General features: G+C 38.9%; 1 protein-coding gene across 12 annotated transcripts; it reads left to right on the top strand.

Moving 5' to 3' along the window:
- Positions 1 to 326: 326 nt before the first annotated feature.
- CELF1 (CUGBP Elav-like family member 1) lies at positions 327 to 23,081 on the top strand (the record flags this gene model as incomplete). Of its 12 annotated transcripts, none has more annotated exons than XM_082000750.1 (13): positions 327 to 397; positions 2,445 to 2,632; positions 3,419 to 3,501; positions 3,919 to 3,967; positions 7,150 to 7,281; positions 7,468 to 7,547; positions 7,925 to 8,086; positions 9,503 to 9,584; positions 12,210 to 12,338; positions 18,944 to 19,054; positions 19,229 to 19,414; positions 20,271 to 20,414; positions 22,015 to 23,081. In XM_082000750.1, 13 exons carry the CDS (start codon positions 327 to 329, stop codon positions 22,140 to 22,142), a joined length of 1,545 nt encoding a protein of 514 aa, XP_081856876.1. In that variant the 3' UTR covers positions 22,143 to 23,081. The 12 variants fall into 12 exon arrangements, with proteins under 12 accessions (XP_081856876.1, XP_081856875.1, XP_081856878.1 ...); XM_082000749.1 differs by having other exon boundaries at positions 18,941 to 19,054; XM_082000752.1 differs by having other exon boundaries at positions 7,147 to 7,281; positions 9,515 to 9,584.

Here is a 23,081-nt window from a genome sequence, read left to right as displayed (position 1 = left end):
TGTTTATCTGACAGTGCACTCAGTACTGCTTCGCCAGGGAAAATTGCACAAAACAAGCCCAGTGCATCAGCATTTTCATTGTGTATTAAGCTGAGCCTCCCTTCACATGGTCACATCCCCTTTTTAATCTGGGATTCCATGTCCCTTTCCCAGTCCAGCCTGTTTCTGTGGTGTCTATTGCTGGTCTCCCTGAGCTTCTGTTTCTGTGGTTTGAGTGTTTTTTGTGTGGCTGAGTGTTAAGACCTGCAGGACTTTTGGAAGTGGCGTTGTTTAGGGGTTAGGCAATACACTGATTTAGTGTTAGTAGTTTGTCACAGACTGAGGTGATGGCTGCGTTCAAGTTGGATTTCCTCCCAGAGATGATGGTGGACCATTGCTCCTTGAATGCTAGCCCTGTGTAAGTATTTTGTCTTCATGTATAAGCTTATAACTAAAGTGATAGTAGGAATTGCTGTCCCTGAAACCTCTGATGTCTGAACTCCACTTGGGGTGGCAGGGGCAGGAGGAGAGCCGGCTGTTTATTTTCTTGAAGAAATCCAATGGGCATTGACAATTGATGTTGGATTTTGAATAAGGGGAAAAATGATCTGATAATTTTGGGGCTGAGGGCTATGGAGGAATAAAGCTATTTGACAGCACTATTTATAGTATGCTACAGGTCCTGATATTATAAAATCAGTTATTTAAATCAATTGTTGCAAGAACAGTTTCTGTTCTTCCCTATTAATGACTCCAGACTAAACCTTTTAATTAGAAATGAAAGATTCCTTGAATACTATTGAGTTGCCCAGTTAACAGGAGCCATGCTATGCTCTTGAAGCTACCCATGGCATAGAAGGCAGGGCTGAAAATTATTGGAAGCAGGTAAATAATTTCCAGTTGTTCTCAATTGGAATGAAAAGAGGTAGTTTACCTCTTTGTAAAAGGTATTGTTTGCCTTGGCTATTTGGAGAGGTGCTCACCCTTTCTGAGTGGAAAGGTAGAGAGGAGTGAAAGGATTTATGATGATTCCCTTCCCTTCTAGTAATAAGCTTTGTTGTTGCTGAAGTCTCTTCATACAGCTATAAAATTATGAGCTTTTCCTGGCATCAGTTTTTCCTTAGGCTCTAACAGCAACGTATTGAGGGGAAAAATTAACTAAACGTTACCTGCTTTGGAAATTTTTTATTTTAAATTCTGTTTGGGTGGGAATATGATTGCAGGTGGACAGTGAGAGGAATGCTGTTTACTGTAATGTGCAGTTACAAGCCATTCAAAAACTATCTTTAAAGGAGAAAAGCAGAGATGGAGAGAGCTGACTACTCTGGAAGAAGGCCACTTTTATTCTTCAACAAAGAGTTTGGGGGCGGGGGGAATCATTGTATAGTTACTATTCCACTCCCCAGGTCCTTTCTAGATTATACAGGGGTTGGTCAGCAATTTTAACCTACTAATCACTATAACAACAATAGGATGTCGTTATAGTCAGTCTTCCACAGAGATGGGTCTTGTGGTATACCAGGCTGTGACTACTGACAACAAGACCTCACATTGCACTTGACAAACAGTGAGGAGTCAATACAGAAAGCAGTGTATGACTGTAATCTAGCTGCGTGGAGTATAACACAGTTTTATTAATAGGCTGTAAACTGTTCATATGGCTAGATATAATGCCTTGAAGCCTATTGAAGATTCCCATACTTGAAACTGTGTTGTTGTAGTCTAAGAAGTGACTTTTTTCCTATGTTAACACCCTACCATAACTCAACTTGATTCAGTCTCTTGACTAACTAGATTGTCCAATCCCAACCTGTTCATGTACAACCTGAGCCTGTGTTTTTTGCCAAATATTCTTGAAAGCTCCCTAGTTTCACAAAGAGCTATTGCCTTGTAATCCTTTAATGAAATTTCTCATCTGTTCAGTTGTACCTGTTTCTGGTTTAAGGTGGATCTTCACCCTAGAAAACAGTCCCAGATAGTGACATTTAAAAACAGAAAAAAAAATTATGCTGTACTTTTCAGTGGTTACTGATAACTTCAGTAGTCTGTGAGTAGACTGAGCTTACGTTCCTTTCTGTTCTGGTTTCTTTCTGTAAAATTTTACATGGTTGAACTAATGATATTTTGCAGTCATCTCAACAAATTTATGTTCTGAATCTCAGATGTTGACTACATTATAGGAACAAACATTAAGAGAAGTTTTAAACGGCTGTGTAGAGGGTGTTTGGTTTCCAAGTACACAGCTTGCCAATGAATGTGAATGATGTTTATGAATATTCTCTGGTATGCAGGACTGGGAATGTGCAAGAGTCTCTCTTTATATGTATATTTTCATCATATACATTTATATATGTGTAGAAACATTATTTTTTCTTATCTCACTGTAAGCATGCTTCTTCTAGCTGCAACAGCATGTAAAATCTGTGGAAAGATATAAATAAGAAATTCTTTCTTGTTTTTCATAGCTCAAAGAAAATGAATGGCACGCTGGATCACCCAGACCAACCTGATCTAGATGCTATCAAGATGTTTGTGGGTCAGGTCCCACGGAGCTGGTGTGAGAAAGATCTAAGAGAACTTTTTGAACAGTATGGTGCTGTCTATGAAATCAATGTTTTGAGGGACAGGAGCCAAAACCCTCCTCAAAGCAAAGGTGAGAACTTCTATACTTCTCATGTGAGACTTGGGGTCTTAGCTGCTTTCACATAGTTACAATCTTGGCTGTTTGCTGATTGAAACATTCCTGTGTGGTGGAGCTCTGTGTGACCAGATGTGCATGCAAGACCAGGTCTTCTAGTCTTTAAGTGTGTGTGTCTAATTATACTTGGGCTGTCATTAGCTGAGCTGAGGAAAATCATAAATCTTTATTTTAGAGCTCAGAAGTGATGGGGATTGCTTCAAGAGTATGGATTATAATTGCAAAGCAAAACATCAAATTAATATTGTGTTGCTCCAGAGCATCATTGTGATGCTATGGTATGATCAAAATGTTGCTGGAAGTGTCACAGTTTCAAGATAAAATATAAAATTGAGGACTTAGTCATTTGTGTACATCAAATCCTAACTAAATGCTGTACCTGGATTTGCAGTTCAGCTATATGCAATATTTTATTTCCTGTGAAACTTAAGTTTTTGGTACTAGCAAATAATTGTTGAGTTTGATAATGGAAGTAGCCAACAATTATTTGGCAAATGTATCTAAAAGTTTGTTTTAGTGTTGTATTGGTGGTGTTGGGTCAGTTCTGAGTATATCTTACTGTATTACACATATAAATATTTTTTTAAGCAGTCACAATCAGTAATACCTACCTATTTCAATGCCTAACCTCTTCTACCTGTCATACATTTTGCGTTGGAAGGATAGAAGTGGGATTTGCAATTTCTGTACAGCACATCAAGATTTGTAGTTTTCTTGGCTAGCATTTTGTTTCAATTGCAGGGTGCTGTTTTGTTACATTTTATACCCGTAAAGCTGCACTAGAAGCACAGAATGCTCTTCACAACATGAAGATCCTCCCAGGGGTAAGAGAAGAGCCATGCTTTCTTCACAACTTTATCTTGTTTTTCTGAGCACTGGCACCACACTGATATACAAACATATGTTATCTTGCCCTCAAACCATGTTTTAAAAGAACTATTCAAAAGAGCAACGTCATGAGACTTGTATGATGATGGATCTTCAGGGAATTTTGGAGCATTTGGGAGAATAATATGGTAGTGAAGTGGGTAGACATGGCTCCTATAATACTCTCTGAGAAGGAATGATGGCATATCGTTAGGAACGCTTTTCTTTCTTCTAGAAATTTATGTATTGTTACATATGCACTTCTGTAGAGGCAATTTAGGCTACCATTTCTTTCTTCCACAATTCTTACGAGATGTATTTCATATAGTATAAAGTGAATGCATCTAGGATTAAATAATCTTTCTACATTTCAGATGCACCATCCTATCCAGATGAAACCAGCTGACAGTGAAAAGAGTAATGGTAAGCTGTACTAAAGTCTGAGTTTGGCATCATTAGTGCCAGTAGGGAAGCTTGAGGTTTTTCCTTTTGTTGAACAGCTGCTGATAAAGTCATCTTGAATTTGAGACCTGATTTTTTTTAAGGGGGGGGGGGGAAGTGTGTTTTCAGTACAGTAGGTGGTGTAAATGATGTCTCTAAAATTCCATGACTCGGTATCTCCTGCTGCTGCTTGTGGTAGAACCATGTTGTCAGTTAGGGAACCATCCAGTGAGTTCTTCTTTGTACTAAGGTGGTTTAAATCTTTGTTATGGACATGGACAGTGGGATTGAGTGCACCCTCAGCAAGTTTGCAGATGACACCAAGCTGAGTGTTGTTGTTGATACTCCAGAGGGAAGGGATGCCATCCAGAGGGATCTGGACAGGCTAGAGAGGTTGGCCCATGCAAATCTCACAAAGTTCAACAAGGTCAAGTGCAAGGTCTGGCACTGGGGTCAGGGCAATCCCAAACATGGATACAGGCTGAGCTATGAGTGGATTGAAAGCAGCCCTGTGGAGAAGGACTTGGTATTGGTGGATGGAAAAACTGAATACAAGCTGGCAATGTGTGCTTGCAGCCCAGAAAGCCAGTTGTGGACTGCATCAAAAGAAGGGCTAATAGGTCAAGAGAGGTGATTCTCCTACTCTATTCTGCTCTTGTGAGACCTCACCTGGAGTACTGCCTTCAGCTCCAGGGCTCCCAGCATAAGAAGGACATGGACCTGTTGAAGCAGGTCCAGAAGGTGGCCATGAAGATGATCAGAGGGCTGGAGCACCTCCTCTATGAGGACAGGCTTAGAGATTTGAGGTTGTTTAGCCTAGAGGAGAGAAGGCTCTGGGGAGACCTTATAGCAGCCTTCCAGTACTTAAAGGGGGCATACAGGAAAGATGGGGAGATATTCTTTATCAGGGACTGTAGTGATAGGATATGGAGTAATGGTTTTAAACTGAAAGAGGGTAGATTTAGATTAGGTATTAGGAAGAATTTATTTACTGTGACGGTGGTGAGACACTGGAAGAGGTTGCCCAGAGAAGCTGCGGAAGTGTTCAAGGCCGGGTTGGATGGGGCTTTGAGCAACCTGATACAGTGGAAGGTAGGTGTCCCTGCCTATGGCAGAGGATTGGAACTAGATGATCTTTAAGGTCCATTCCAACCCAAACCATTCTATGAAATCTAGAAATGCTTTTCCAGGTGCTTGACCAACTTGAAGCAAGGCCTGTTGCAGCTAGGGGGGGAGTCAAAACTTCTTGTAGCATATGAGGGAGACTGAGAATTCACAACATGTTTGGTAGAGAGAAAACTGTGACTACTTCTGTACATTGGCCATTTCAGATGGATTAAGACATTCAGCATCTACCGTTGGGTAAATTATTATTTATCCATGTATTTCCACAATGAGTTTATATGCGTATATATAGATGTTCAAATGCATGTGTGTCTATATATATATATTGCTGCAAGATAAGCAAAGAAAGTGTTTAGCATCTTGTATTTTCAGCCCTTCTAGTCTTGGCTGAATTTTATTTTCTTCATTTGCCACAGTTACTATAAGATTAGCGTTGTGTCATGAAAAAGATAATCCTGGTTCCGGAAAGGTTCCATCTTAAGATAATTGAAAACAGAATATGGGATATATAGGTAACATATATCCATCTGCAAATTCCTCCATGTGTGTACAGAATATGTTTTTGTATAAATATATCTAGAAAGGAGTAATTCTTCTGAAGTACTGTTGAGAGGAGAGCAGAATAGGTTCTCTAAAATTGATCTTGCATTATACACACACACGCGCGCACAAATATCCTGGGAAAATAATGGAATGAGGAAAAAAGTATTTAATGGAATTTTAGGGTGGCAGTTCTGAAGATATTATAGAATTACATCAGTTTTAGCAAAAAGTGTAGGTGAAAGTATAAATAAGAAAAGAAAGGTTAAAGTATTTTATCTTGCCATTAATAAAAGGGATTCTGGATCTCGTGAACTAAAATGGGCTGCAAAAAGGATTTGAAAGCAGCTTTCTGCTCTAAGAGCTTGAAAGTGAACTGGGTACGTTAGGATTTAATAGTCAAAGTCATGTGGGCTGGAATAGTTCAGAATTTTCCTCTTCAACACCACAGAAGACTCAGCAAATAAGTTGATTTCCCCTCACCACTAAATAGAAGAAGACTTTCTCTCTTGAAGTTTCAAATTGTGCAACAGCCTTCATCATATTATATTTTATATTGTGCTGAATGTTGTATTTGCAAACTGGTTTATATTTCCAAATGGTATTCTGCATACTTGCTTTTAAAGGATGAAGCAAATTATTCTTAAGAGGTGATTAGCATCCTTAAATAAGTAAAAGTTTTGCCCTGGATTCAAATTCACCCCACTCCCTTAAGTGACCTTAAACTGACATTAGTAACTGCTAACTGAAAAGTTGAGAAGGGTCTTTCTGGACCATTTATTTTAAAATGGTCTGCACACTGAAAGGTATCCTTCAACTCTAATGTGTCTAGCAGCATCAGCATTTAGAGGCAAGATACAGTAGCACACAGTCCGTCGTTCTGATTTGAGGTGTTATTTTCAGGCTTTTGGTACAGACCAGAATGGGTGAATCTGAAACAGAACTGAAACTATTCTGTTTTAGCAGCTGCTGTTGCTTCCACTGTTGAGACAGGAGCATGAGGAAACAGGCAGATCTAAAGTGATTGGCATGATAAAGAGGCTAGAAAGAAGCTTTCTGCAGCTCACTTGTTTAGATACAGTTAGGTACATTGGTAGTCTAGCAATAGAAGAGAAAGAGAGGATGAAAATAGTCCAATAAAATACATACAAGTCTTCTCTCACTCACCAGGAACTGACTGCAGGAGATACAGGGAAGTCCTGAATCTGATACACTTCTTTCCTTTTCTTACATTCTTGCAGTTCACAGGCTTGCAAGGGAGAAACAGTCAGCAAAATGTAAACATAAAACATGATGAAACAGGCATCCTTCAGGTTCATTGAGGTATCTCATATGCATCCTCTTAAACTGAAGAGATTCCATTTGTGGGAATCTGGTTTGACAAGCACCTACCCTAAATACATGGGAAATAACGGCAGTTGATGGAGAAGACTTAACAAAATAAGATCTAGTAAGCGCATATTTGCTGGTAATACTCTTATCCTTTGATTTCTTAGCAGTAGAAGATAGGAAGTTGTTTATTGGAATGATATCCAAGAAGTGCAATGAAAATGATATCCGAGTGATGTTCTCCCCCTTTGGGCAGATTGAAGAATGCAGGATATTGCGGGGCCCAGATGGCCTGAGCCGAGGTAAGCAGGAAGCTTTTGTAACAGTTTGGGGTTCTTCATTGGATGAATCCTTTTGCAACTCAAGGTGGCATTTCAGCTCTTTCTGTGATTCTCCCCACCCCACTCTCCACAGGCATTTTCATTTCTTTATTCATCCCAGTAATTGTGGATGTAGTGAATGACTTGATTCCTTTGTTTTTTCCCTAGGTTGTGCATTTGTGACTTTTACAACAAGAGCCATGGCACAAACAGCAATCAAAGCAATGCACCAAGCACAAACCATGGAGGTAAAACAAGTTAGTGGGTGTCAGGAGATGTAATTTGTCAGGCACTCACTATGGAGTTTGGAGGACTAGAGAGCAGAGAGAAGGATAAGTGCAGTGTGTGTTTCTTCACAAATACTACCCCTGGACCTTTGTGTTTGTTCTGCTTCTGTTTTTAGAGCTCGAGATAGAAACTTGATTTGCAGAGAAAATACCAAAATACAAAATAGAATTAAAAGCAAATGAGGTTTTGAACCTTTAATGAAATGTGCTGTTTGAGTATATATAAGTATGTATGCATGTGGGGGGAGAGGAATGCTTCCAATGACCGGGTCTTAATGCAGTATTTTTGTGACTGCTGCAGATAGCAAGTATGTAATTGTTTCAATTGCTGTTTGCAGGGTTGCTCTTCTCCCATTGTGGTAAAATTTGCAGACACGCAGAAGGACAAAGAGCAGAAACGAATTGCTCAGCAACTCCAGCAACAAATGCAACAGATCAGCGCTGCCTCAGTATGGGGAAACTTGGCTGGTCTCAACACACTTGGACCCCAATACTTAGCAGTGAGTTTCTGGTTTGGGTTCTTTTTCATCTCTTCTGGGATTACAGACACTGTAATCTGTCTTGTAGTGTTTAATGTATTCATTTTTAGAATGCTCCTAACAGATAGGAGCAGGGTTCTTAATCCCCATTTTGTGGCTGAGGAGGCTGAAATGAAGTCATATGCTAACAGCTAGTCAGGATACATTTAAGTGAGGATTTCAACCCCAGTCACTGTAGCTGTAACTGCTGAAACTCTTCACCACCCCCACCCCCCATCTTCTGTAGAATGACTTTGCTGGGAAGATTTTCTTTATGTGTTATGGCCTCAATGTTTACCCATATAAATACCCTTTTCATGTATATCTGATGACATAGTTCTTGTATTCCTCTTCCATTTTTCCTTTTTCTTTCATGCCCTTCCAGTGAAACCTAGAACAGTAGTTGGTGCTGTCCCAATAGAAAAGATGATCAGGTTGGAAACATCAAGCAGCTGCAGTGCACAGTAAAAAAAAAAACAAAACCCACAAAAAAAAAAACCCCAGACAAACCAACCACAAACCCCACACAAACAAAAAAACCACCAAAAACCCACAGAAAATAGAGATAAACTACTCTCTTTAGCAAAATGACACAACAGAAGGTAGTCTGCACTGATTTTAGTTGATTTTGCTGTGTCCCTAAAGGGTGAACTTTTCATGAACTAATGAGCTGTGGCTCATGAGGGTTGCCACAATAGCTATGAGAACTGTATTCATGCAATACAAGGTCTGGGGAACAGAAAAGGAAAATGTAATCTCATTCTTCGTATGGTATACTGTTGAAATGAGGGCATTCTCTTTTACTACTGCTTTAGGTTTGATAGATTAGAATTTTTTATAACACCTAGGAGAAAGGAATAGGAAATCCCTCTAAATAGCTTCTGAGCCGAGGCTTGAAATTTCTCTCATGGCTGCTTTGCTTAAGGGAACTGGAGGGGGTGCCCGCTCACAGTGGCTCTTTGGTTTTGGAATGGCTTTTGTTATTTGTTCTATGATGGCAGTGTCAGCTGTAAGGTCTGGCTTGAGGTAGTATATCCTTAGGGATGAAATTCTGCCCTGAGGTGCTTTGAATAGTTCTCTCTCACTACTAATTCTAATGGTTTTGTCTTGGTGTATTAGCTATAAACTTCCCTCAACATCAGTTATGTTGAGTGAGGAAAGCATTGTGCTGTTGCTTTGGCTGCAATGTGATGCATGGGCAACATGGATTTTCATGATGGTGGTGCTCTGGCTGAATTGTGTAAGGGGAGTTCTCTTTATGCTTTGCTACAATGTGGTGCATGGGCAGTGGGAGTTCCCTTTGTGACGGCGCTCTGGCTGTGGTGTGATGCAGTTTCTCCCAGAAGCGGAGCCAGCCCTCACTCTCACTCTTGTTTTGTTTTTTGGTGTAATGTCTAGCTTTATTTGCAGCTCCTTCAGCAGACAGCAGCTGCGTCATCTGGGAACCTGAACACATTGAGCAGCCTCCACCCAATGGGAGGTGAGTTTTTTTCCCACCCAAAGACAAGTTCAGTGGCAAAGAAAGGAGGAGGAGGATAGAAAAAGTAGCCAAAAGGCTGTAGACACATTAATCCCATTTGCAATAAGCAGTTCTGAGTTTATCCACTCCTTTGGAATGACAGGAATCCTCTGCTACAAGTGTGGATGTTCCTTAATCTTAGTTAACCATTGTCCCCAAGGTAAGTGGTGGTATGCTGGTAATCTCCCCTACCTCTAGCATTTAAAATTATCTTCCCTTTTGGGTACAAAAAGATGGCTATGTATATTTACTTTCATCCAAACAGGTGCATATTTGAAGCATTGTGTTTTGAAGTAAGCACTAACGCACGTGTTTCGGTAATAATGGATTCTTAGGTTTCCTGTTTTAAATTCTTTGGTCCTAAATACATCAAAGTTGAAAATGCAGTGTTGGTAGGAATGTGAACTAGTCCTTCATTCAGGTTCTTTAATTCCTTTGTTTGAATTACAACTGATTACACTATTGCTATTAGGGAAATATCAGCTTAATAGGTATGAGCCAAATTCCTTGCTGTGGACTGCTAGTCAGAATATTCACTAAGTATAGCAGTATTGGGACTGCAAATTGATTGTCCCTTCTGTCTTCACAGGGTGGGGAATAATAAAACATGTTAATAACTCCATTCACTACATTCTCTAAATTTTTTCTGCTGGCAGAAAAACTGTAGTTTTGGTTTTAATACTGACCATTTTAAGCTTTTAAAATTGCCTCCTGGAGTTGTATGGTAGTTCACAATACTACATGCCCTGTCTATGCAGAGGTTGATCTAAAAGTGTTAAAAAAGTACAAATACACTTTACAACTGACTTGTTACTGATGGGTATACCAAAACAATTGCAAGCTTTTACAAAGCGTTACATTTTCGATCGTAAGAACTTTGATTTATACTTGAGGTAGATTCTAACCTTAGCTTCGTACGTTTACTTTTTTCGTGTTAGACCTCTTCAGAGCTCTTTCTAAAGAGCTCTTTCTAAGACTGTTGCCAAAAGCAATTTTTTAAAAATCAGTGTCACTAATATCCTATGTGGTGGTGATCTATAATAGATTTTGTTATGTGCATGATATTGTTCTTTTTCCCCCTCTTGTGTCTGTTTAAAAGCAAGTGGTAATAAAGGAGAAAAATAGTACAGCAGTTCATGTTAATTGTTACTACAATAAGGATTGGGGCGGGGAGAAGGGGCTAACTAGCTGAGGTTGCCTGTGAAGTTTCCAGGGTAATTCTGTCTTCACTATTTTAAAAAAGAAAAAAAAAAACTTAAAAATTGAGAACTCAGATGTATAAATAGTGTGTTGCATGGTGTTCTGAAAGAATTATTCCAAGTCTGTAATTCTTCACAGAAAAGAGTTTTAGTTTCAAAGTCTTGTTAATATATTAGCTGATCTCCTTTCTTAAAATTTATAGAAAGAAAAATTGAGTAGATAATTAGATCCCAAACTATATGATACTTCGTAGACAAAATTTTGTCCTGACTCTGAAAGCAGATGGGAAAACAATGTAATGACAAGAGGACAGGTGCAGTGCACACATGCCAGACTGCTTCAGAAAGGAAGCAAGCTGCTCTGTTCTTCACTAGCTCTAACACTTGCACTTTTAACCCTCTGTAGCACAATAAGAACAAAAAATAAAACTTTTTGGTTTTAACTTCATGCCTGTTACAATGTCATTTTGAGAATCTAAATAAAGGCAGAATCTTTCTACTTCAGGCACTAAATGTGGTTAGGGAAACAGACCCTCTCACAAAGAGAAAACACTTGAAAAAGATTTTTAAAAAAACAATAAATGAACTATGCTAGGGGTAGCAGAAAGTTTTAGAAAATAAATGGTTTATACTGCTTTGTCACTTACATTCTTATGTTGTCTGTTTACATACTTAAATTACAAAACTGAGATTTTAATTATTTGAGATGTGTGCTTTGTCACCAAGTACTTGCTAAGCATCCAAAGACGAGGTGCCACATCTGTTTGACCAGCTGACTAGCCTACATGTACATTGGCGGATCTTGTGGTCAGGAGTTGCCACTTAACATTGTCTGACAATTGACTGTTGCTTTTTGACTGCCAAAGAGACCAAACAAAAGGTGCTGATACTCAGCTGATGGTGGGTTAGAGGTCTGACTTTGTGGCCACTGTGGTGTGTGGGCCACCTTGAAAGAATTCTGCAGTTATTACTGTTCTCATACAAAGAGAGTGGAGAGACAGGAGACAAGAGGCGGTTATTGGTCTGGTGTCTTGATGAGTTCTCTGGCTTGCAGATGTGCTGTCAGACCCTGGCTTAACTCTCAGGTAAAGCTGCTACGCTTTTGTGACTGGAGAGAACACTGCTTGAAAATTTCCGTACTCTGGAGTCTACATCTGGGATTATGAATACCTGGTCTTTTATGGAAACTCATCGATCTGGGCAAAGAATATTTTTAGTTCCAACAAGGAATCACAATGTAGAAAAAGATCAGTAACTAGTATTAAGCCTGTTGGTTTTAAGCTCCTTCCCATTACTGCCTTGTGAAGTGCTGAGGTTGCTGGATCTGTTAAGCTTGGATGGTGGTGACTATTATAGAAGAAACTGTGCATTCTTCAATGTGTTGCAGGACTGAATGCGATGCAATTACAGAACCTGGCCGCATTAGCAGCTGCAGCCAGCGCAGCTCAGAATACACCGAGTGGTACCGCTGCACTCACTTCCTCCAGCAGTCCCCTGAGTGTGCTCACCAGCTCAGGTAAGAGACTGCCTATGCTGTAGTGTGTTATGACGTAGGTTGCCTTAGGAGTCATTTAAGGATAGATGTCACCTGTTTTGTCTGTCCCTCTTTGTCACTTTCATGTTGATTCTTTAATAGATAAGCAGTTTTACTCGTAGATTAACTGGCCTTTGTTTAGGGTAGATATCTTTGCCACCAGCAAAGGCTTTTATACCTGCTGTGTTCCTTCCCTCAAATGGTCAGATTAATTGAGAGTAAAAAGAATTTTTGAGGTCATCATGAAGCAGAAAGGTAGGTGACCTCTTTCTAGTCACATTATTACAATCACATCATGTATTTGGTTTATCTGTGATTTTAGGCAGGTACTGTGGCAGATGTACCCTGTTCCTCTGGACATGGAAATAGAAGATGCCTTAAGCATGAAGTAATGCATTCTGTGCACTATAACAGTGCAGTTTATATTCCTCTGGCATTAATGAGCACAAGGATACTCTGACTACCTCGCAGAATTAGAATAAGCAGACCCCTAGCACATTTAGAAAGCATTGTCTAGAACTGAGTGTATAACTTGCACATAAAAATCAGTATCTTGCTCTTCTGCGTTTTTGGTTTTGGTTTTTTTTTTTGTTTGGTTTTGTTTTTTTTTAACTTTAGCCTCTCTGGATAATGTACATAACCTAGAATGTCCAGTAATGTTCTTTTGCTGCCTTATTATTGAATGTGATCATTAAATGCAACAAATAAAAAAACCCAAAAAGTAAATTAAATTGTGCTTACATCAGACATGGTCAGTTTTTACCACAAATGAGGATCAGTATTGTAGTCAGTTTTTTGTATCCTGTTTTCAGTTATTTCTAAATCCTGACATGGGAAGGGAGATCCTGTATTTTCAGAGTGTCAGTTTCCCAGCATCTATGGCATAGTGTGTGGGTTTGGGTTTGGTTTTTTGATTTTTTTTTTTTTTTTTTTTTTTAATAAAAAGCCAAATTGCTTATCCAGTTTTGAAATACAGCCTACAGAGCTGACATCTTCACCTGTGATTGTGAGAAACCAAAGGGGGTTGGGCAGTGTTTTAAATTTCCACAGGTAGCTTTTCATATTGCATAGGAGGACCAAGGAGCTGGACTAAGAGATTATAAAGAGATTACAAGGAAAAGCTGTTCAGAAAACCTTATGTCACACGATCAGGAGTTAAACCGTGGGTGCTTTGCAGAGTTTTCTACTTAGAGAAATCCCCAAGAAAGAATTCAGTTCAAAGAGTGTTCTGTTGCTAGACAGGGGTGGTTTTACATAAAAACTTTGTGGTCTGCAATCCTTAAAGATTAAAATTTCAAAATTTATCTTGACTCCCTGCTATGGTATCGTATTCTATAATTAAAAAAACAAAACAAAACAAAACAAAAAAAACCCCCAACAAAATGTTGATGCTATAGAAGGGCTGCATTTATAACCCACTAATGCTGCTTCATCATAGAAAAAGCATGAAGGTGAATATATCCAAGAATTTCTCCCACATTTCCTCATACAGTAACAGAGCTGGAATTGTCAGGTTACAATTTGCTGTGTCTGGAGTTTACAACTGAGATTTCCTTGTTGGCACTCTCATCTACTGGCTGGAGCAAGTTTGTTTTCTGATTTGTTGAGGTGGGGAAAAGGACTGGCAGGTTGTGAAGTTCAAATGCCAGACATGTTAGAAAAGGCAGAGGCAGCCTCTTCTCAGAAGTCTGCAGTGAAGGGAGAAGGGCAGTGGACATAAGTTGCAACAGAGAAAATTCTGAATGGATATAAAAGAAAAATAAAATTAATGGTGAGAGTGATTAAGCTCAGAAACCAGGTGCCAGAGGGGGTGTGGAGTCTCCATCATTTCAGAGATTCAGAATGCAGTTGCAAAGGACCCTAAACAGGCTGATCTAACTCAGGTTAGACCAGCTTTGAGTAGACCATTAGACTAGTTGATCCACAAAGGTCCCTTTCAACTGAAGTGATGCAACTGTTGTGTAATTCTTTGGGGTTGGTTTCCCCTCCATGAATTTTGGCTGTTCCGCAGCACTCTGCAGGTTCCTTTTTCCCCTTGATGAGACACATCTCAGGACTCTGTTCCACTTTTGATCATGCTGATGGAGGGCCTAGGGGGTGGGGAGAAGTCCATTTTTAAGCACGTTCTGTGCTGAATCCAAACAACTTTCTGATTGCCAGTCGTGTTGATAAATGATTGTGTGTCAGCAATTAAGTAATCATGATGGGTCATTTGAATTAATATCCTATACAGATGTATCAGTTCACTCTTCACAGGCTTGTAACATGAAGCAGTCACTATTGTATTGCTCTTTAAACTTAATTCCAATTATCATTTTAAAGAGTAGAGATTAGCTTTGTTCAAAAGAAATAAAAAGTTCTGGAGGATATGTGGTCTATATGTAGTCACTGACATCTAACTCTGAAAAAGTTTCAGTGCTTTTCATTAGAGGTATGAACATGCTTCACCTTTTAAAACCGTACTTAAGTTGGGGGGAAGAGGAAGCCTCAGTGTGTACAGACAGCATTCAAACTCATGATACTTCCTGTAATTGTACAACTTTTTAACTCTTTACTCTGAACTAGCTATTATCTCTTACAAAAGCAAACTTGAAATTCTCTTTTGATTAATATTTGTATGTGCATTCATGCTGTATGTATGCACATAGAAGGCTGTTGGACTCCACGCATTCGGAGCATCCCTCTTGAACCATACCTAGACCTTGAAAAAAAGTCGGTGAATAGCTGTTCAGCACCACGTGTTAGTAAATGCCTTCTTTGTCTGTGGGACATATGGCAAAGTCTACTGTGATAATCTCTTAAACCTAACTGCAGATGAGGTGACTACCAGCTTGACTTCTATCCATCTATCATCCAAATGTTCACCTGATGTTTATTTGGACATCTGTCCCAGATTGTCCTCAAATTGCACAATTGTTGGAAAAATTCAGACAATCATTATGCATCGTTACCTTTTTGATTTTCTTTCATCTGCACTGATATCTTTTGTGTTTGGGGAAGTTGAAAGTCCACATGGTACAGAGTTTGTGGACAGGGTACATGTGAGAATGCTTGAACTCAGATGTGTTAAGTATTGTTTTTGTGCTGTCTCCCTACTTACTTCGGGTGATTTTGTTTGGACAGTATTGTGTGTTTTGATGTAGAACAGAATGGAGCAAAAACTTCAACCTTGCAATAAAGCAGCTACTCTTTGCAACTGAACAGACTGCTGCTGCATCCACCTATAGGTAACTCATGTTACAGAGACTGTGGCCTTAGATAAACTCATTTAAACTGCTGGCTAGTGAAAGGGACATTCAAGAAAATATTACAGAAGTATTTCAGGATTCAGTGTCTTGTCTGCCATCTTTTCAACTTGGACATCAGTAAGAATTGTCAGCTCCAGAGCAAAGCAGAATGGTTGCAAAAGCTGATGTGTTTCCATTTCTTCTGCTTTCAAAGGCCCAGCAAAGACTAGATGACTTTGCTTACCTTAGTGTGCTGACCTCCAGGAAAATCATTTTCAGAGACATCATAGTCTTTCTGCTTTTACTGGAACTAATTCTGGTACAGTTCAGTCAGATTCATTGCTTGAATTTTAGTGCTCTTTAGCTCATTGCTTGGATGCTAGATGACTGAATTAGAACAGACTTACTGTTCCCTTAGTTTACCTACCTCCACAAGTGGGTAGTTGATGTCCTTGTCCAAGTTTCATTATCTTTCCTAGCTATTCTTTACTACATATTCAAATTTTCTGAAAACCTTTTCAAGTATTTTCAGCTAGTTCTGTTAGACTTAGCCTTTTTGTCTAGATGCAACTCAGTAGATAGATCTAAGAAAACATAACTTCAGTAGCAAACAAAAAAACCTCAACAACCCACCAGAAACTGCACAGAAACAATGTTAAGAATTAGGGATGGAGTAAAAAACATGTATAAAACTATATTGGTTTTCCATCTCCACTACTGTGTGCTGTTTTCTGATCTAAAATAATACACAATAAATAGAAGAACAGTAAGAATGATTGTAACTGTAGGACTCCTTCCCTAATAGGAGCAATGAGGGAGCCTGAAAATAGAAGACTGACATGGGAGAAGGATATGATTGCAGCCTACGAATATATATTAGTGTTGTAATGAAGACAAGTAGGAAAACAGCAATCATTAGATTTTTTGAAGACAAAAATTACAGGATATCAGGTGAAGTTGTCAGCTGACAGTTCAAAAATAAAAAGTGCTCTTTCTTTGCATAGAGCATGATTAAATTGCAGAACTTCTGCCTTAGAACATCATAGAGTCAAACAATTTGGTGACCAAAATGCACTGAAATTAATGGATGAAAATCATAATTTTAATACAAAGACATTGCCCTTGGCTGAAAAAATCCTAGATTCACAAATTGCTGCATCGGTATATAGACTGTACTTAGGGAGTATTCTTTTGTAATTGCTCTGTATTTCTGTACTGTTATTTATCTGCCTCTAGTCATCATGAGAAATGAGGTGCCGACTCAGTAAAGAAAATAAACCAAACGGTGTTAAATTATCTTGACGTTTTCAGTACTTCTTGTTGTACGTCTCTTGTTTTGCTTAAAGAGATTTCTGATAGTCAGATAAACTAAAATAACTGTGTTCAGCTTTTTGTAGTGGTTTAAATTAATCTAGTTAAAATCACAACCTTTTTAAAAGAGGGAATGGATGCCTTCCATATTTTACTTTGCTCTCTAGCCTTGTCTTCGTTCTTTTTTTTCCCATACCATTACTGTTTTATTGTTTTGGGGTTTTTTTAAATGATGTTCTCATCTGTCAAATGTAGTGTCTTTAATTCTGCAGATTAGCAATGAAGTGTTGCAGAAACAAGTGATCTTCTGAAATCGAGCTGTATCTATTTTATCTATATTGTAGATTTATATTGTATTTATGATACATATACAATACATCTATACATATATAAACATGTAATATCTATATTGTATCTATATTTTATTCAGCTAGCTGTGCTATTTTTCCTATTGACTTGAGGGTGATACTGTAACTTATTCTCTGTATTTTTCCAACATTTAATATGCTACTGATAGTAAGATGGGAAGTGTTTGCTCTTCTTCAGAGTAAACATCTTAAAATACAGTTTGGGACATTGTCTTTCAATTTCTGACTTGTTAAGAGAGTTTGTGTAGAGCTTTTCCTAGAGGAGGTTTGTCATTTCCTCTGTCAGTACAAAAACTAAACAGTGATAATGAAGTGCAGCTCCGTGGGTTCTTGTGCAGCTTTTGTTAGGTACAGCTACTTTCATTATGTACAGTTTTTGCTGGGGCTTGTTTGCTGTATGCCATTTAAATAGTTACCATATTGCACTCCAGCAGAGACTTTGTGCCACATATTCACCACTTCATATATGTAGCATGTGTGAATCTGCTTGAAAGATGTTAACAATTCTTTTCAAAGTTTTAATGGACGTACACAGCATAACTGAGAATCACAAAAACACAAAGGAAACTGAAAATGCCTAAATTTCAGTTCTTCTGTTACCCACTTGGTCAGACAGATAAATTCCTCTTGAAAGCAGACTACGAAATGCCTCTACAACACCATTTTTCAGTATCTTTTAATGTGTAGAAGCCATAAATATTTTTCAGTGGATCTTGTGCGCTAAATTTAAATTCCTGGGTTAATAGCAATGTACGTAGCTTTTCTTATTTACCTTCTTCAGATTTCTTAACATGTTTGTGGACTACTTAGAAAACCACTGCTATATAATTATAAAAATACTATCCTTATTTTTATAATGTCCATAATCTTTATAGATGACCTTAATTTGAACTTCTGTTTCTTTTGATATACCCGCTTGGCAAACTTATTTCTCATGGTTTTGATGTCTATTTCTGTAGAACTGACTATGCTTATTGTAGAATTTGGCAGGCCATGTAAGCTGTTAGTCTGCTTGGTACTGTATCTATAGACTTCTCTTACTGAGTAAACATGGTTGAAGATGTGAGTAGCACGGTCAACAGAGGATAGACTATGTATTTTGGATTACATTCCAAGGCTTTTCTTGGCCCTAGTCCCAGCTACTGCAGCGGGATTTTTAATGGAAATTTATTACGTGCATCTGCTGTTCCTGTTCTGGCAGTATGGGAGAACTGTATGTTCAGTTTGACTGGATCTTTCTTTAATGTCCCTAGTATCGGTGTTTCAGGTCTGTTTCACCTTGTGTGATGTTGGAATGACAGATGTTAGTATGTAGCAAGTGATTCTTACTTACGTTAGTCAGAAGGAAACAGGCGTTGCTGTTGGTCACTTTATGTTGAGGTACAAAATTTAGCTAACGTTCGTATATTGTCTGAATCTTAGTTGTCTTACACTTAATGAAATTATTATTGCTACAAAGGGTAGATGTTATGATGAAGTAGAAATTTTTCAGAAATGTATGAAGGGATTAGAAGATGTAAGCAGTATGATCAATCAAGTTGTGTGGGTTTGGGACTTTTTTTTACATATAGTATACTGTGTTGCTTTACCAGCCTTTTCTACAGAAATAACTTAATGAAGAAGTTGAATTATCAGGACCAAAAATACTGCTTGAAGTTTAATTATCTTATTTTAATAGCAGGTTCTTCACCTAGCTCCAGTAGCAGCTCCTCTGTTAATCCAATGGCATCTCTTGGAGCATTGCAGACGCTGGCAGGGGCTACAGCAGGCCTCAATGTTAGCTCTTTAGCAGGTAAGCTGTGTGGTATATTGGGGATATAGCTGATTATCATTCCTTAGGCTGTGCTAGTTCTGTGGGGGGCTATTTCTGCTCCTTGCTTCTTATAATAGTGCAGAGTATTTGAAGGATAATTGATCTGGTTCAGTGGAAGTACTCAGTTGTCTTTATTTCCTCTTTCTTATACAGGAATGGCAGCCTTAAATGGAGGACTTGGCAGTGGTGGTCTCTCAAATGGGACAGGTAGCACAATGGAAGCCCTCACGCAGGCTTATTCTGGAATCCAGCAATATGCTGCTGCTGCATTGCCCACACTCTATAACCAGAGCCTCTTAACACAGCAGAGTATTGGTGCAGCGGGAAGTCAAAAAGAAGGTAGGCAGAAAGTTGTAGGAACAACTTGAGAAGGGTTTTCAAAAGGACAAGGCCAGCTTTTGCAGAGCTCTTATTTGGTGGCATTTGTTAGAATCTTAAAGTTACTGAATATAAAGAAGGAAAACCTGTGAGATCTCTCTGTTAAGGGCTGTCCAAAGTAGTTTTTATACAGGAGGTTTCTTCCAGGATTTGTCTAGTCTTAAATTCTTAGTAATTGTACTCTTCCATTTTCTCTGAGGACAGGAGTATGAATCTGCAGCCTGATACACCCCACTGTCAGAGAATCAGTTGAGGTTTTGTTAATTTTGTTTTCTTGGTCCTTCACCTCTTCCCACAGATACTTAATGCCAACCTCTTCTTCAGTTTCAGAATCAATTTAACATGCAGTGTAAAGTAATGAAGAACGTAGGAGTAAGTTTTCAGTAGAATGTAGGATGATGCTTAGAAAAGAACCTGTCAGATTACAAGTAATGCAATTGCTTGTATTTTGTATTGAGATTTACTTGGCTTCTTTGGGCCGCTAGCTTTGTATAGCCATTTTTGGTTTCATCAGCATCTGGGGCTCAAACTTACTGTTCAGCTTTCGTTACAGCAAAGATCTGTGAACCAGTTTTGGCACAATGTGGAAATTACAAGCAAAAATGGTGAGAAAGACCTAGAATTATTTGAAGGTTCAATCCCAGCAAAGGGTCATGCTCATTTATTCTGGGATCAAGTACTCCACAGAAGTGTGAACAGCAGTTTCATTGTTTTATCTAGAAAATTTGGCTTGAATGGCTCTTTCACCATTTTTTATGAGGTAGGCTTATGTTATCCTTGCTCTTTATGAATTTATGTTCCTACTTGTTGTTTGAAGGTCCAGAGGGAGCCAATCTGTTTATCTACCATCTCCCCCAGGAGTTTGGGGATCAGGATCTGCTGCAGATGTTCATGCCATTTGGAAATGTCGTCTCTGCCAAGGTTTTCATTGACAAGCAGACCAATCTAAGCAAGTGTTTTGGTATGTTGAGTCTAATCATTACCTGTAGAAAGGTGGCTGCTTTCTAGTAATCTCTTTTCCAGTATATTGTTTAGTCCAGCTTTTAGGTCAAGTAGCGACTCTTTCTCTATATCCCTAATAAATAAATATGAACTCTTCCAACAATGAACTGTATTTTCCTGATTTTTATTGGGATTTTTTGCTTTTCCTGGTTTTTGTACTATTATGCCTCATTATACTGTTACGGCCCTAGATAATTCACTGTGATTCATGTTTGCAGACTGTAATCATGGTAAGTATGGATCCTTTTCTTCCTCCTTTCTGTACTTTCACAAATTGTTTATGTAGCTTTGTATACTACAGCTATATACATACTACATTATCATTATGAATGATTTCTATTAGTATTTTTATACATAATTATCATGGCTATCCTATAGCATAGGAGCAATTGACTCTGATGTTCTGTAAATGCTCTGAAGGCAATTTTCAATGCTTTCTCCTAATTCTTGAAAACTTTATAATGGTAAAACCATTTCAGCCCTTATTTACTACCTAACTTTGGTTGCATCTCTTATCCTAATTTTGCTCTGCTTATTGTGTATTTAGATGGGAGGCCTATCAGGGTGGGAAGTGTATCCTAAAACTGTAAATCAACCTGTCATGCTATTGTTACTACCCAAATAGATTCTCTTCAGTTAACTGCTTAAGTCTGTGATGCCAAAAGAGCAAAGAACGTATTCTTCCTTAGCTTGTGTAGTAGGAGGCTGCACATGTGGACTGAGAGAGTCATGATTTTATTTTCCTCACTTTGAAACCCCAGTGCAAGCTGTAAGCTCTCGTGACTATTTTGATAGATGGAGATTTCTTGTGATGGACTAGGAGAGGTGAGCCTTTCTCTATGGTTTTCATAGCTTTGTGCCTACATCATATCCGGTATTTTTTAGTATTTGATCCAAAAGGTGTGGACAATCTGATGCGTTGTGATAACACAAAAATATGCTGAGCATAAGGCGGTAACACCTGCACATGGAGTGATCTCCCCAGGTAGTGATACCAGCCATTGACTGAAGTTATTTTAAAATGGGTTCCTTCAAAACCCTGGAGAAGTTTATTTCAAGGATGCTCTTTCCCTGGAAAGATAAACAACTTTTCATCCAAGAGAGACCTAAACATAATAGTGGTACAAGTGCCACGCTGCCTTGACAGCTAATTCACTCTAAACAGATCTACTCCTGTAATACCAAGAAGGCGATTTCAGTCTTCTGTCTTTAATGAGCTTTCATATATAGATTAACATTTTCCAGGTTTGGTTTTCTCCCAGGTATGAGTTCTTATAAAACAAACAGCAGTACTTGTTTTCTAGTCTTCCAACAAAAGTATTACTTTAATTTCCTAAGCTTTGTGTATCTTTTGGCCAAAGTTCCATATGTCAGAAAGCAATGCTTTGTCTGAGAGCCCTTAGTAAGAAGTTTTATGAAGAGTCTAAAACAGTTGTGAGCTTCTGAAAATGGCGTTTCATGCAAGCCTCTCTTACCTTGTGAGTACCTGCATTTCCAGTTGTGAGTAGGTGTTCTGCACAGCTTTGGCATGGTGTAATTATGTATTTTTCTTTCTTTAGGTTTTGTAAGTTACGACAATCCTGTCTCTGCACAGGCTGCCATTCAGTCAATGAACGGCTTTCAGATTGGCATGAAGCGTCTGAAAGTACAGCTCAAGCGCTCTAAGAATGACAGCAAGCCATACTGAGCGCCCCTCCCCTCCGGGACTGGAGTGAGAAGGATCTTCTGGTAAGTTGGAGAGGAGCGCACTTAGTGATTCGAAGCCCTAAGGCTGTGTTTTTACAGTCCTGGAAGCTGATCCATGCCTTCTATCTGGCACATCTTCCCCTGAAGATTCGGCTGCAGCCTCTGCTGAGAATCCCGCTTCAGATGGAGGACAAGTTTGTGCTTTTGTTTCCAGTGTTTTACTTTGGAGTTTAGGTGCCATATCACTGAGGTTTTGTTTGTTTGTTTGTTTTTTTTTCCCTTATTTGAAGTTTGCTGTGTTTGTAACCAGTGTGTGTTGAGAAGGACCAATGCCAGCTCCTTGGGGGTGGGGAGGGAAGCTTCAAGGGAGCAGCATAAACTGACACCACACTGCCTTGGGGTAGAGAGGAGAAGGGGAAGCAGAACTGACATCACACCGCCATGGGGGAGAGGAGAAGGGAAAGCAGGAATAACACAGAACAGCTGATGAAAACAAAGATGGGGAAGGAGAACCGAGTCCATCCAAGTTTGGGTGAGCGAAGAACTGACTCCTTGTAGCCTTTGTCATGCCCCATCCACTCTTTGAAATTTCATTAACTGTATGCCATGGCGGGGATTTAGTAAATCATCTCTAAAGCAGGAGACAGGCTAGAAGGGTGAACAAATTAAGAAGCCAAAGGAAAACTGCAGTGATTTTTTTTTTTCTGTATATAAAGTAGTGTTTATATAGCACTGTGAATGTACACACAGCACTTTATAAAATTATTAATGTCCCTGCCCAGAAAATTTCACTATCCATTTACAGTTGAATATTAATGAGATGCAGTGAATTTCTCCATATTTAAGAAAACTTATCCTATGTACTTTATCTAGGTTTTGTAGAAAGGTAGAGAGACAGACAGCTTAGTCTGGATGAATACATCTGGGGCTAGAAACAAGA

This window comes from Phaethon aethereus, assembly GCF_964289735.1.
Source record: "Phaethon aethereus genome assembly, chromosome: 5".
Taxonomy (NCBI): domain Eukaryota; kingdom Metazoa; phylum Chordata; class Aves; order Phaethontiformes; family Phaethontidae; genus Phaethon; species Phaethon aethereus.
The sequence above is the reverse complement of the archived record's forward strand: the minus strand, read 5'-3'. Positions and strand labels throughout refer to the sequence as shown.